At 49.8% G+C, this 14,008-nt stretch overlaps 5 protein-coding genes across 5 annotated transcripts; all 5 read left to right on the top strand.

Moving 5' to 3' along the window:
• Positions 1-201: 201 nt before the first annotated feature.
• N7458_003298 (electron transfer flavoprotein subunit beta/FixA family protein) lies at positions 202-1,201 on the top strand (the record flags this gene model as incomplete). The annotated part of the gene is made up of 3 exons (XM_056906681.1): positions 202-255; positions 404-1,052; positions 1,119-1,201. 3 exons carry the CDS (start codon positions 202-204, stop codon positions 1,199-1,201), a joined length of 786 nt encoding a protein of 261 aa, XP_056770788.1.
• A 3,059-nt stretch (positions 1,202-4,260) lies between these two features.
• On the top strand, positions 4,261-6,427 carry N7458_003297 (lipid-binding SYLF domain-containing protein; the record flags this gene model as incomplete). The annotated part of the gene is made up of 2 exons (XM_056906680.1): positions 4,261-5,584; positions 5,649-6,427. The coding sequence occupies 2 exons, from the start codon at positions 4,261-4,263 to the stop codon at positions 6,425-6,427; spliced, it is 2,103 nt and encodes a 700-aa protein (XP_056770787.1).
• A 941-nt stretch (positions 6,428-7,368) lies between these two features.
• N7458_003296 (cytochrome P450) lies at positions 7,369-9,589 on the top strand (the record flags this gene model as incomplete). The annotated part of the gene is made up of 7 exons (XM_056906679.1): positions 7,369-7,459; positions 7,900-8,043; positions 8,097-8,881; positions 8,929-8,940; positions 8,998-9,108; positions 9,172-9,338; positions 9,415-9,589. 7 exons carry the CDS (start codon positions 7,369-7,371, stop codon positions 9,587-9,589), a joined length of 1,485 nt encoding a protein of 494 aa, XP_056770786.1.
• A 420-nt stretch (positions 9,590-10,009) lies between these two features.
• N7458_003295 (YbhB/YbcL family Raf kinase inhibitor-like protein) lies at positions 10,010-10,591 on the top strand (the record flags this gene model as incomplete). The annotated part of the gene is made up of 2 exons (XM_056906678.1): positions 10,010-10,133; positions 10,188-10,591. 2 exons carry the CDS (start codon positions 10,010-10,012, stop codon positions 10,589-10,591), a joined length of 528 nt encoding a protein of 175 aa, XP_056770785.1.
• Positions 10,592-11,175: 584 nt separating this feature from the next.
• Positions 11,176-13,520, top strand: N7458_003294 (uncharacterized protein; the record flags this gene model as incomplete). The annotated part of the gene is made up of 6 exons (XM_056906677.1): positions 11,176-11,242; positions 11,313-11,426; positions 11,483-11,779; positions 11,860-12,756; positions 12,812-12,894; positions 12,954-13,520. The coding sequence occupies 6 exons, from the start codon at positions 11,176-11,178 to the stop codon at positions 13,518-13,520; spliced, it is 2,025 nt and encodes a 674-aa protein (XP_056770784.1).
• Positions 13,521-14,008: the final 488 nt, after the last annotated feature.

The raw sequence follows: 14,008 nt of genomic DNA, 5'->3' as shown, positions 1-14,008 counted from the left end.
TGCTTAACCTCGGCAGGGGCGGTGGTACCAGGAGGGCTACACTCGGGCCGCGTCGGCGTTTTCGAGGTCTTGGCACTCCGTCACCGCAGTCAACTCTTTCCTCCTCCGAACTTCTCCAACTTCAACCCCGGGCTCCTCCTTCCAACAAAACCCCGGAATTGGACTCTCTTGTTCTGTTCAACGTTCCCGAGAAAGTTCATTATGGCTAGCGGCTTGCGGATTTTGGTCCCCGTCAAGCGGGTGATCGACTATGCGGTGAGTAGTATCTTCCCCCTCCATGCTGCGTGCCGGCGACCGGGGATCGGAATCTTGCACGAGAGCACTTCAAATGGACATTCTGCCCTTCAATCATGGCCCAATTCCTGGCGTATTAGACTGACACGAAATATGTTGAAATCTACAGATCAAGCCTCGCATCAACAAGGCGCAAACCGGTGTCGAGACTGCCGGCGTCAAGCATTCCTTGAACCCATTCGACGAGCTTTCGATTGAAGAGGCCGTGCGGTTGCGCGAGCGCAAGGGTCCCCTCAAGGTTGAGAACATTCTGGCCCTTTCCGCTGGTGGCCCCAAGACGCCCGATGTCCTGCGCACCGCCATGGCCATGGGCGCCGACCGTGCTTTCCACATCGATGTCCCCGATTCAGCAGACGGTGCCCCCGAGCCGCTGACCATCGCCAAGATGCTGAAGGGTGTCGTTGAGAAGGAGAACATCAACCTCGTGCTGTTGGGCAAGCAGGCTATTGATGGTGACCAGGGTCAGACCGGACAGATGCTGGCTGGTCTGCTGGGCTGGCCGCAGGCTACCCAGGCTAGCAAGGTCGAGGTTAAGGACGAGGCCGGCACCGTCGAGATTACCCACGAGGTGGACGGTGGTGTTGAGACCCTCCGCGCCAAGCTCCCCTTGGTTATTACCACCGATTTGCGGTTGAACGAGCCCCGCTACGCTAGTCTGCCCAACATCATGAAGGCGAAGAAGAAGCCTCTGGAGAAGAAGACCCTGGCCGACTTTGGCGTTGAGGATACCCGGCGGTTGAAGACAATTAAGGTCACTGGTACGTTGGAAACCTGTGATTATCGCATCTAAGAGATACCTCCGCTAACATATTTTTGCTTTACAGAGCCCCCAGCCCGCACTGGTGGCGGCAAGGTCGAAGATGTTGATGGCCTTGTCTCCAAGCTGAAGGAGCTTGGTGCCCTGTAAACGTGATGGATATTGTGGTTGTCTTGTTATATTTTTGTCCTATGTGTTTCTATACCAACGAACGATCCGGCTAGACTTGGATTTTGTTTCTTTTCAACACTCTGATGTCTTCTCATGACCATACTGGCTAGCGTGACATACCTATGCACTTGGAATGTCTTGTTGAACAAATTAAAAGAGCTTTCAGAAATCATTTTCGAAGATATACCAATTCTCTTGTGCTGATATTTGCCAATATGTAATCAGATTGTTCTGAGCATCACAAGTCACGATTGGTTTAATTGAAACTACGCTATGTTTGATGGTACCTCCATATCTACTCGGCATCATCAATTTTGGACCGGCAGTCATCGTACTATATGACCATGCTGCTTCGTTTGGCTCGAACTGTTTCTGTTGATTCCGGTACACTGAGACCCCATGCGTTTGGAACTGCGTCAAGTTTTCAAATCATCTCATCAGTCATGAGTGCAATAGTAGACCTAAACATCACTCATGGGGTGTCAGGAAGCCCGATTTTATATGCGTCTGAAAAGACCATTCCAAATGGTAGAAGTTGAAGCACAAGCATAGCTGGTTCGCCTGTTGTTCTGGTTCTTAAGATTGTTAGTTTTGCACTGCCACTGAGAATGCGTAGTACAGTGGTGTTCCATAAGTCTTCGTCCACCTGGTGATGACATAATATTCTGCCGGGCAAATAATCTTACTGCTTTCTGCATTACTTACCCAAATTTCATGATTCCAAGGAGATAGATAGAGACCAAAGCTAGAATTTGATTCAATTTCATGATAAACAAAACTAGAGTGTCTTTTATGACAAGTTATACACTAGTCAAAGCTTACACCGAAAGCGGAAGACTAGGCGGTAGGACGAGGGTGGACGCAGACTTATGGAGCACCACTGCACTTCCTATCCGAGCAATTACTTTTCGGTATTGTACATCTTCTCTCTTCGACCTCATTGACCTATCCGGACTACTATGTTCTAGAAGCTTGAGCAAACGGGCATGAAACCCTTTGCGACTTCCATTGGCCCGGGTCCTGTACCGGTGGCTTCTAGACTGCTTATAGCATAGCCGAAGAATTAAAGGCCCACATGTTAAAACTTTATATTGGTCATAAAACGAAGGACTTTGCAAATCGCCTGGTGTGTTAAGGTTGGGAGAACCGGTGGGAGAAATGTAATCGGGCAATTGGCGAGCCGATTGGAGATTCCAGAAGGAGTGAAGGCCATTTTAAGGATGAATGGACATTACTACCATAGTTACTCTACGGTCGTATTGGTGATGGTTGGAGCACTGCGAGCTTGGTTTTAGACACCAAGACGTCGATTCGAAGAGCATGAAGCTATGATAATTTTCCTCGATGGAGAACACCCAAATCATTTGTACCTGAGTGTTGAGAAGGGCAATCATTAACTCTCGCTATATCTTGCTCTTTTTTGTCGGGGTTGAAAGAGGCTATTTGTGGCGAGTCTACAATCCACCTCAGCCGCAGCGCGGGGTATACATGAGGCTGGTGGCTCGCTGAGATCTGGATGTTCCAAAGCACAAGGGTCATATTTGATATTCTCCATGCTAGGAGGTAAAATGATCTTCCAACACTATCAACGATGTGGTATGGAATATCTCAGGGCATTCTGATATCTAATTTGACCAATATACCACTGTCCTTTGTAGAATAGCCATCGACATCTCCCCTTGCGGAATTACTTTTTCGCTGCTCTGCATAGATTTCGAATAATTTACGCCATGTTTCGTTTTGATGAAAAAGCAAGCCTTATAATGTCGATCCGGCGGGATCCAAAATGATTTTGTACCCTTAATAATCTTCCACACCAAATCTAGATCTCGTTCAATTTCTGCCTTGGCCGTGTAGGCCAATCGGACCGAGGCAAGCCAAGGCCTCGACTATCGGATCTCTGTGGAAAGCTTTTGATTACCAGTTACCAGAGGCGAGTGGGGCATTGTGATCTATCGGTGACAAGCATGGCGGAACAGGTGAACAACGCCATTTATTGAGCCCAGCTGGATCGTCTCTGGCCGGGACTATCAAAGTCCGAGCAGGGCAGATGCAGTTGCGCAAAAGGCTAATAGTTTAGTAATCACACAAGTAGAGGATTTGAAATCGTCGGAAATATAATGGTTAATCGTGGAGCCACAGGCTGTCGCACAAGTGCCGATCGACCGAGTCGATGATGACGTCCCTCCGCGCGTTCCATGGGCCTCGCAGGGTTCTGTGCTGGTCTGCGTTGGTCTGCGTTGGTCTGCGCAGGCCTTGTCGTTAGCCACGGCGCCACTCGGCCTCTTATGCCACTCGAATTGGCACACTCCCGCCTTCCGTCTCACCCGATCTTCTCCAAGACTGTGTCATAGTCATCCGTCGTGGCTCATCAGCGCTGGCGGACTCATAAGTTGGGCCCTGGTGCCTGGTCCTTCCGGATCTACCACTTTTTTCCTTTTTCCTCTTTTTCCACCATCCACAGCCTTGTTAAACTTCCATTTGGGCATCCTGTACATAATCCTGCGATCAACGTAGATTCTCAGATCCCCAGCTCTGCGCCCGTCATCCACCATTGTGGTAAGCCTTTCTTTTCCGGTGTTTTGCTCGCATTCCAGCTTTGCCAGCCTTTGGATCGCCACGGGCCACCACCATTTCGTGTGGTAGTTAAGCAGAGCTACTACCTGGTGATTTGGGCATGCCATTCTCGATTCTCTTGTATCAGGCCATTTGATGGATGTTGACTCGATTTCCAGTTGGGGTTCCCACTCCTCACGCCGTGCCGACTTCAAAGTGACCTGTCGCATTCCTCCCCGCACGCATTCTCCAGTGGCGACCCTGCAGATCGCGCCGGATTCTTCTTCTCATCCAAAAACATCCCTACCCGATTGCTGGTTGGACATTCCGGATCGTTTTGAGAAGCATTCTCCGGGTTCCATGATTATTGCTGTTCGCAGCGCAACTTCCGCGTGTCATATAGCGTGTCGCTGATAGATTCTTTCTTCTCTCTGTCTTGCCCGATCTGATTGAAACTGCACATTCCCCCTTCAGCGCCAGCCATGTCTGCGTGGCAGAAGACAAAGCGCTATTCGAAGAAGGGCTTCGATAAGGCATGGGATACCGTCGACAAATTGGGCGGGCCCGTCAATCGCCTGTCGAACAAGCTCGGCGCCGAGGCCTTCTGGCCCATGTCAATTGATAAGGAAAGCGACAAAGCTGCCCGCATTTTGCGCAGTTTCTGCAAAGATGGCTTCTATGCCCCCGAGTCCGAAGAGACCACCGACGAGAATGGCAAGATCAATCGACCCAAAGGAAAGCAACGGGTGATCAAGAAAATTCCCTCTAAGGTCGTTAAAAACGCCAAGGGTCTCGCCATATTCACTACGATGAGGACTGGTCTTTGGATCAGTGGCTCGGGAGGTAGTGGTGTGCTGCTGGCCCGTATCCCCGAGACCGGAGAATGGAGTCCACCTTCGGGTATCATGCTTCATACTGCTGCCATTGGATTCCTGGCTGGTGTCGACATTTACGACTGCGTCGTTGTCATCAACACATACGAAGCCCTCGAAGCCTTTAAGAAAGTGCGCTGCACACTCGGTGGCGAGGTCAGTGCCGCCGCCGGCCCCGTAGGAATGGGTGGCGTACTCGATTCCGAAGTCCACAAACGTCAGTCCCCGATCTGGACATATATGAAGAGCAAGGGTCTATATGCTGGCGTGGCCGTGGATGGAACGATCATCATTGAGCGAACCGACGAAAATGAGAAATTCTACGGCGAGCGTATCTCCGTGACCGACATTTTGGCAGGCAAAGTGCGCCATCCACCAGATTCGATCAAGACGCTTCTTCAAACCGTCAAAGCAGCCCAGGGCGATGTGGATGTCGACGAGAGCTTGGTTCCACCTCCAGGTGAAACCCCTGGTGATCTAGACGTCACAGGGAATGACCATCCTTTTGGCGTGCCACATATGGACGATCCGGACCCTTATGGAGTGAAAGCGTTGGAGGCCGAGGGCATGTTTATCCGGGAGGCCGGCTCGAAGGTGAGGCCAAGTCATGAAGCTTTTGAATTCCGGCCCAGCCCCGGTAGCCCGGTGTATGCGACGTTCTCCCGGCGTAGCCTCGATAGCTCACCGCGGAATAGCTGGAGGGCCAGCGTACAGAGCTACAGGAGCGTTGACCGTGGCACACAAACAGAGGACGCATCGCTAACTGCGCCCACGTCAGTAAGCCGAGAGTCCTCACTGAGCGCGAAGGAATCCGCCAGTGGGCCGTCTGCGAACCCGTGGGAAGAGTATGAGAAGGCTGGTTGGGATACGGTGCCTATTCATGGTGGCGAGTTGGAAGAGGAGGTTGCCCACGACGATAAACTAGACGAGAATGGTCTCAATGGACAAGTCGAGGCCGATAAAAAAACATTCTCTTGAATACGACGACGACTTTGAAGTGCATGAAGTCTCCAACGCGACTATCACGAGGCAGGAGAGCCCGAAGGAGGAGGAGGTTGACGCTGTCGACTCCAGACGCATGTCGCCCACGTTCACAAGAGCCAAGCTGGTCACCATCAACAAACGCGGAACTCCTCCACCCCTGCCTCCCCGCCACCCTCGACACACTTGGGGCTCTGGCTCTAGTCGTGAATCAACGTCTCCCACCGCACTTTCGCACACTAGCCGAAGCACCGAGCAGACCGAAACTCCTGCTGAGGCGACCGAGTCTACCGAAAAGTCCACTGAGTCCACAGGACTCCCTTCGAACGTCAAGACACTTCAGACTAGCACCGTCGCTCCCGCTATTGTGGACGATGTTGATTTCGACGAGTCAGACACTGAGCTTCCTACCGACAAGGACGAGTTCCTCTCAGCTCGTGGCGACAATGAGGACGATAACGAGCAACACACTCTAGCTGAAGGACTCGCGGCCTTGAAGGCCGAAGAACCCAAGGCAGAATTCGAGGAGTCTGTTGCAGAGACCGAGACCTCGAAAGCCGAGACCAAGGCAGAGAAGAAAGAAGTCGAGGGTGCTGAGGATGTGCTGAGCCAGCTCGAAGAAAAGTTCCCCTCGCCTGAAGTTGAGTCACAGGCTGAGAAGGTGGACACTAGCAAGCCGTTCTCTGACAACAAGTTTGGGCCGCTGGAGGTCGACGAGGAGTCGGACGATACGATCGAGACCTCTGCCGAGCAGAAGGTTCACTCACCTGACATCAGTCCTAAGACCCAAGCGTAATTAGGATGCTCTCAAGCTTGCTTCAGGTGTTCTGGTCTGTGTTCGGTCGTTTATCCTCGTTCTCTCCGTACCTATTTTTATGATACCTCGTCTATATTCTTTGGTTGGTTGTCTTTGGAGTTGGAAATACCATAGTTATTTTTTCGGTTGTTCGCCTGGGCTGCAGTTTGCATTGGAAAGGGCCTCGCTACCATGTGACGGGGGCGTGTTCGATGGAGATATGGGTTCGACAGGGTTCATTGGTGCATGTCTAGCGTTTCTGCATATTAGTGGGTGGACGGTCTTATATGGAAACTCTGGATTGGATGCGACCCGCCATTCTTGTGTTTAAATTCATTCATGCAGTGGATACTCTTCATTCATCGTTACTCCCTCGGTGGCCTGTTGTATACCTGTAGATCATCTAAAATCGCCTCCTTTATCCAACGTTCTTGTGACATCACCAGGGGCTATGAGTGAAAATAAGGTTAAACAAACGTTTTGCCGCGTGCCAACTTAATTTCCACCTTCTTGGAACTGATTGGAAAACAAAGGATAAAATCCAGTAATGACTCCTGTGCTCAAGATAAAGTGATTATCTTTAGCAAAGCAATGTCCGATTACAGTCTATCCAAAACAGCTACCTTTTGCCATCTTAACAACAGAGCTTATCGAGAGTACGACCCAACTTCGGAGGTGGCCAAGCCTGCTTGTAGACTGCGCAGGCGCGGAGTTTGTAGGTGGTAATGTGGTGTTTCCAGCAGCTTTGCAGCTATCAAATTTGTCAAGATACGTCGCGTATAACTAAAAAGTTTCATAAGTGGCGAATAGTGCCGACCCGTTCATTGACATGGTGGAATTAAGTCACTTCCTTTGCACATGCATAGGGGTCTGCAGACAACCCTCAGCTAACACACTTTTCTGGATGTCAGCGGCTGCTCCCCATCCCCAATTAGTTGACCATGCGTTACAGAAGGAGCAAGAAGACCAATGCGCTGTTTTGGCAACATCAACGTGCTCGGCTATATCTGACACAATATAACACCGAGACGTGTAAGCGAGCCATTGATGCATGAGGCACGTCCTGTGCAGGTCAAAGAGCCAATCACCCCTATACCGCCGAGAGCTCGGTGGCCAAAGTAGTGTGTCATTGGCTAGTGCAAGTGACAACTAAAGGCTTAGCCGCATCAAGTAGTTTTGGTTGCTACCCTGTGTCTGCCGGTGTTCTATCTTCCTTCAATAGCATATGGCTGGTTATTTTCATTTGCATGAGGAAGAGTTTTAGTCTCAAGTCCCAGCTCTTGCTGGTGCGTCGATGTGCTGAAGCTTGTGATGCCGGCAAGCAGATATAAACCTAAGCGGACTCCTGCATTTCGATTCCCGAAGATACAAATCTAACCCTTCTTCCTCTCTTGAGTCTAGGGATCAGAAGCACCATGACCAATTTGACAGTTTGGGGACTTGGTGGGCTTTGGTTTACCTGATAACTGTAGCCACCTACCGACTATATTTCCATCCACTGAAGAAAATTCCAGGGCCAAAGCTGGCAGCTATAAGCAGCTACTACGAGTTTTACTTCAACGTGATTAAACGGGGCACGTTTATATGGCATTTGGAAAAATTACATGACACTTATGGTAGGTGTTCCATCTCATTTCAATCGTGCTGTCTTACCCTCATTCCTGGGTAGGTCCCATTGTTCGCGTCGGCCCAGGTGAGGTTCATATCAAAGATCCTGACTATTACGATGAAATATACGCTTCCAGTGGCCGGAGACGGGAGAAAGATCCCGCTGCAGTTGGTCGATTCGACATCCCTGGCTCATCCTTCTCCAGCATTACACCCGAGACTCATCGCGAGCGTCGAGCACCAGTGGAAAAGTTCTTCTCGAAAGCAGCAGTAACCAAAACTGAAAGCACAATTCAGTTTTGTCTCGACAAGCTCGTCCAGCACCTTGAGCGTGCGTATCATTCACACAAGGTGATTACCCTTGATGCAGGCTTCTCTGCGACGACTGCGGATATCATCCACCAATACGTGTTTGGATTCAACAGTGGGAATCTTGACCAGGAAGACTTCAATGAGAACTTAAGAGATGGAGTGAGTGGATTGTTCCGGATGGGACACGTTGCATATTTCTTTCCGATCATACAAACCATTATGAACACATTGCCCCCCAATGTGATAAAGATGATCCATCCATACGCCTTGCCTTTGAAAGACCAGAAAAATGATATCCGGAGAGGAGTAGATGAGTTTTTTTCTGGGCAGGGAAGCAAGTCTGGATCCGTCATTGAAAAGCTCTCCGGTTCTGACGTACCGGATCACTTCCGACTTGCCGATCGGTTGACCGATGAAGGCTTTTCTCTGGTGATTGGGGGCACAGAGACCACCGCTAGGTCTCTTTCTCTTGGAATGTTTCATCTAATCAATGAACCACACCTACGAAAGAAACTGCGCGAAGAATTACGATCGGTAATGCCCACGCCTGACTCTAGCCTATCTGGAATGAGCTGGAACAGTTGCCATACTTAGTAAGTTCCATCCACATATTACGAAGCCGCGGCATCTCTGATTCTTTTTTTTTCTAGACCGGAGTTATCTTAGAAACGCTTCGTCTGTCGACGGGAATTGCGAGTCGATCTCCGCGCAAAGCGCCTACAGAAGCACTAGTGTACAAGGACTATACCATTCCGCCCGGCGTAAGTGGTCCATATCGATGATCCTTGCTAGCTAGAATGGGTGCTTACAGCCTTCAATACTAGACCTTGATCAGCCAAACGAACTATTTTGTGCTTATGGATCCAAGCATATTCCCTGACCCACATACCTTCGATCCCGAAAGATGGACGCGAGCAGCCGCCAAGGGCGAGCGATTAGATCGATACCTTGTGAATTTCTCAAAAGGGAGTCGTATCTGTCTGGGAATGAAGTTAGTTTGGATATCACCAAAAAAAACTCTTTTCCTGGATACTGGAACTATCCATACTGACCTACTGGATTAACAGCCTTGCTTACGCGGAACTATACCTTGCAACCGCAGCTCTTATTCGCCGGTTCGAGCTGGGGCTGTTTGAGACTACCGAGAAGAATATCGAGTTTGCTCGTGACTTTGGAACTCCATTCCCCGACGAAGGGAATTATAGTATTCGGGTGCAGGTGAAGAGGCTTGTCAAAGAATGAACTAGTTTTTAGGCGAGGTAGCTGAGAGACGATCAAAGTTAGGCACCCTGAGGTCGCGTGGGTGGGATTGCCGACATGGCAAGGGTCCACTGTATGGAGCACTTTATGGAGCACTGTCCGGAGTATGGAAATTCTTACTGGTGCCTTCGTTTAGCTAGCCAATGAAGCTTATTTAAAGAAGTTCCTGGATGTGTAAGGCGTCCACTTGGTGGAGAGTGGAGACTGCCGTGGGAAGGCGCGTCACACAAACGCCGCTTATCTCCGGAAGCTTGGGAATGCTTAAAGCTTAAACCTGGCAACCCTTCCAAGGGAAGGCGCGACTGTGACGTTTGAATTATCCCGAGAAATCTGCCGACTTCACTCCTGACACTCACGTCTTCTTCGCATCCCTCCCGATCACATCCCACCATCTCATCCAAAATGCCATCCGACCAGCAGGTCAAAGCAGCTCTGGCTCTCATCAAGGACGATCAGTCCAAGGTGCTGGGCCTTAATGTGGGCAACCACAAGAACGTCCAGCCAGGCCAGTATGTTCCTCGCGCAGGTCTGTACCCGTATCCATCGATAATCTGGTCACCATCTAACCACCATTTTACAGACGCCCAATCTCCTCCGGAGCTTGCCTTCGCTGGCCTCGACTCGAGCAAGACATATCTCGTCGTGAGCCTCGACATTGATGCTCCCTTCCCATCCTTTGATGTTCTCGGACCCATCCTGCATTGGATCCAGCCTGGTGTGAAGGTCACTGAGTCCGGCACCCTTGACACTACTGCTCCCTTCGTCGCCAACTACATCGGCCCTGCACCACCTCCCGGTAGCTCGCCTCACCGCTACATCTTCTTCCTGTACGAAGAGCCTGCTGGTTTCGATGCGAAAGCCCATGCTCCTCCCAACGGCCAGAAGCTGAGCAACTGGAATCGCATGCGCTACGACCTTGATGCGTGGGCCAAGAAGATCAACCTCGGCCCTGTTGTGGCCTTCAATTACTTCACCAGCAACTAGGTGGATGCGGCTCCAATGATTCAAGGAGTACCTCGATGATTTATGGTTTATGATTCCCATTGGTATCTCCCTTTGCTGATTACGATGGGAATAACCAGATTTGATATTTGCCCAAATACCTCTCAACTCTGAACCTTACTCCTCATGTTCCCGTAAGACGTCCTGGCAGTGATAAGCTTTTCAACAACATTGTTAGGAATACCGGGATAAACCCCCAGGTAGCAGTAGATGCATGCATATTGCGGCAAGTTCAGGTTTGCTAGAAATAGCAAACATACCTTCTGATGCTAGAGTGATTGCCACGTAATGTTCTAAACCACTTGACTCCGCCGGAAAGTACGTCTATAGCCATCCAGGTAGCTTCTATATCCATTCACATTGGCATTTCCGGTTATCACTACGGACTTCACCAACTCTCCAGAGAAGAGGCGACCCTCATCTTCTACCTTCAGTTCAGTTTCTCTGGTTTGACTTCCTTCCCTGGCCTCGCTCGCCTCTGAAGACTCACGACGGTAGCCTTTCAAGCCTGACCTCCTAAAGCAGTCTCACCTCCCCCTCGCCCAGTGCTACTGTGAAGGTCGAAGATGACGCCAAACCCGTTCGCTGGTATCGTCGTCACGGCCAGCGGAACCATTCCTGGCCAGACACATGGTACGTTGAAGTGGAGTATTGGAGGGTGGGTGCTTGTCATAATATTGTCAGGGTCACTGACAGCTTTAAGACGATATCAAGCGCATGGTGGAGGAGTGTGGTGCAAGGTTCGAGAAACTCAATGTGACTGGCTGCACGCATCTCATTACCACATCGAGATATGTGCAGAATGCCACAAGGAAAGGTTAGTATAGATTACTGCAAGATGTGTTGTATGTACTAGCTTATACTGTCTTCTAGTTGATGCAGTCCAGAAAGCCACCAATTGCGATATCGTCGGTATAAAGTGGTTGGTCGACTCCATTAACGGCAAACACCCGGTCAACACTGACGGGTATCTGCTCAAACCGGCGGCAGACGATGCTCCAAAGAGTTCGCAGGTAACAGAAGGCTCCCCGGACAGCCCCGAGAGCAACAAGCGCAAATTTGAGCCAGAGGAGGACACAATTGAGGAGCAATCGAAAGTCCACAGAAGCAACCTGCATGTTCATCGGAAGCAATTGATCGCCCTTGTGGACGATCGATATGATACTCATGGTAAGCACTCCCCGTAGGTTTAAGGTCATTGACCATAAACCTAACATGTTTTACTGACATTGTCTATGATCAATGACCAGGAGATGAAATAGCAGTTTGGATGGACGAACGGGAGATCCGTTGGGATGCCATACTAATTAACAAGCTATCGAAGAACCCGGCGGGTGAGATGGACCCAACTGCGCCAACCCGCAAAATCTCCCTGCACCGTCTCCAACTTCTATACAACTTCACTTCTGGAAAGTTTCACACGTGGTTCCGGTTGGTGGATGATAAGACCGAGGAGGGAGAACTTCATGGTACTGGCGATCTCAAATCAGCCCTCGTCGAGTTCAAGAGGCTTTTCCACGAACAATCCTTCCTATCTTGGGATAAGCGCGACTCCCTCCCGCACGGGGTGCAAGATTGGGTGCCAATTGACTCCCGGTGCATCTTCTTCCAACCTCTGTCCGAGGAAGAAAAGAAGAACATCGTACTAGGGGTTCAACAAGCAGAAGTCCCTGTAACGATCCCCCAGGGAGTCCCAGGTGTTCTGAAAGTCCTTTTCGGCCACAGCAATAGACTGGCAGTCGGCCATTTCTTCAACGATATGGCTAGATTCCGAATCAAGACAGTCAATCATAATCAACTTGATGACAATACCCTGCGAGCCGCAATGGCCATCCTGGATAAACTCCGCGTCACCCTGGCGGAAACTGTGAAAAGAAAGACTCGGAACTCGCCCGTCGAGTGGATCAAGCACAGTCGCGCGACCTACTTAAAGGAATGCTACTTCGGTCTGCTCGGTATCTGCAGTCGCTCTAGCTCAGAACCACTAGCTACAGACCCCGACTGGCTTAAGCAGGAGCTCCAAAATCTTGAACTTATGCTCAAACTGCGGACCACGATGGATAGAACCCACCTCTTTGGTAGAGAAATGTCCAGTGAGGTCTTACAACAAGCTTTTCTTTGTCTAGGACTGTCCGAAATCAAACAAGGTACGTATAGTTGTGTATATCGTTGGGGTCATGGGAGGCTCACGATGCTGTATAGTTCGGAAGAAAACTAAAGAATACGACGGCCTTGTTGACTATCTCAAAATGTCGGTTGGGTCACTCCACACGGTCACTTACAAGGTAAGGATCCTATACGGGAGCCTTATTGCAAAGGATCAATTTTCTTATGAGGTTATTAGGAGGTCATCAACATTTTTCGAATCCAACGTCAGGAGGACACTGAGCGATACCACCAGTGGAGGGCAGCCAATAGTGACAAAATCGGACAGAGATTGTTGCTTTGGCATGGCTCCGGATGTGAAAAGTTCATTGGCATTCTGAGCCAGGGATTGCGAGTTGGTCTCTTCGAGAAGAGCACGAGTGGAATGTTTGGTGCTGGAATATATTTCGCCGACATGTCTGGCAAGGCTGCTCGGTATTGCACTGGCCCATCAAATGTGACGTTCATGCTTCTTTGCGAGGTTGAAATCGGCTCCAATCCTCTCAACCTCCAAGAATGTGATCGAACTGCGAAGACAACTCTGCGTAACGAGGGAAAAGTCGGGGTGGTTGCTCACGGAAGCTCAAAGCACAAGGCATGGATGAACGCAACGTCCATCCATCGGCGCCTAGACGGTATCTGGATGCCTGATGTTTCAAAAGAACGGGAGAAGCGTGGCCAGAAAAACCTGGCATACAACGAGTATGTGGTATACAACCCGGCCCAGGTCCAGCAGCGGTACCTTCTCCATCTCAAGACTGGTTGAACCAAATCTGGCACTGTGCTTGAGACAGAAACCTCTATATTCCAGGAGGACAAAAGATTTCTTTTCAAATTTCATCATCAAGCACAACTTCGACGGCGAAGAGACATTCTCTCTACTCAATTTATTTCGAACTTTTTCTTGCTGCACAGATTTCTTCCGGATTTATCCTCTTCAGTACACACTGTAGACGGCATGTAGCTAGCGTAGAAGCCAATATGCCTACATACTAACTTACCACATAAGCATTGTGTTTTCTTTATACTAGCTTTCATGGCGACGAATACATGCGGAAGTATACAATGATCGCATAGTCTGAATAAAGTCCTTTCTACCTCCTTTGATGCATTGCCCTGAATTTGATGCAGTTTTGCTCAAGATAGCAGGAAATATTTTGCTATGAAGAAGCATGGCCCCAATGGGCTTTCTATAAAACAGTGAGACTCTTTTCCCAACGGGGCATTCTTACTTTCTCCCATCGTGTTCGATGT

The sequence above is a fragment of the Penicillium daleae genome (genome assembly GCF_028827525.1).
Source record: "Penicillium daleae strain IBT 16125 chromosome Unknown utg000002l_segment0_segment0, whole genome shotgun sequence".
In the NCBI taxonomy this organism is placed as follows: domain Eukaryota; kingdom Fungi; phylum Ascomycota; class Eurotiomycetes; order Eurotiales; family Aspergillaceae; genus Penicillium; species Penicillium daleae.
This window is presented reverse-complemented; position numbering and strand designations above follow the sequence as displayed.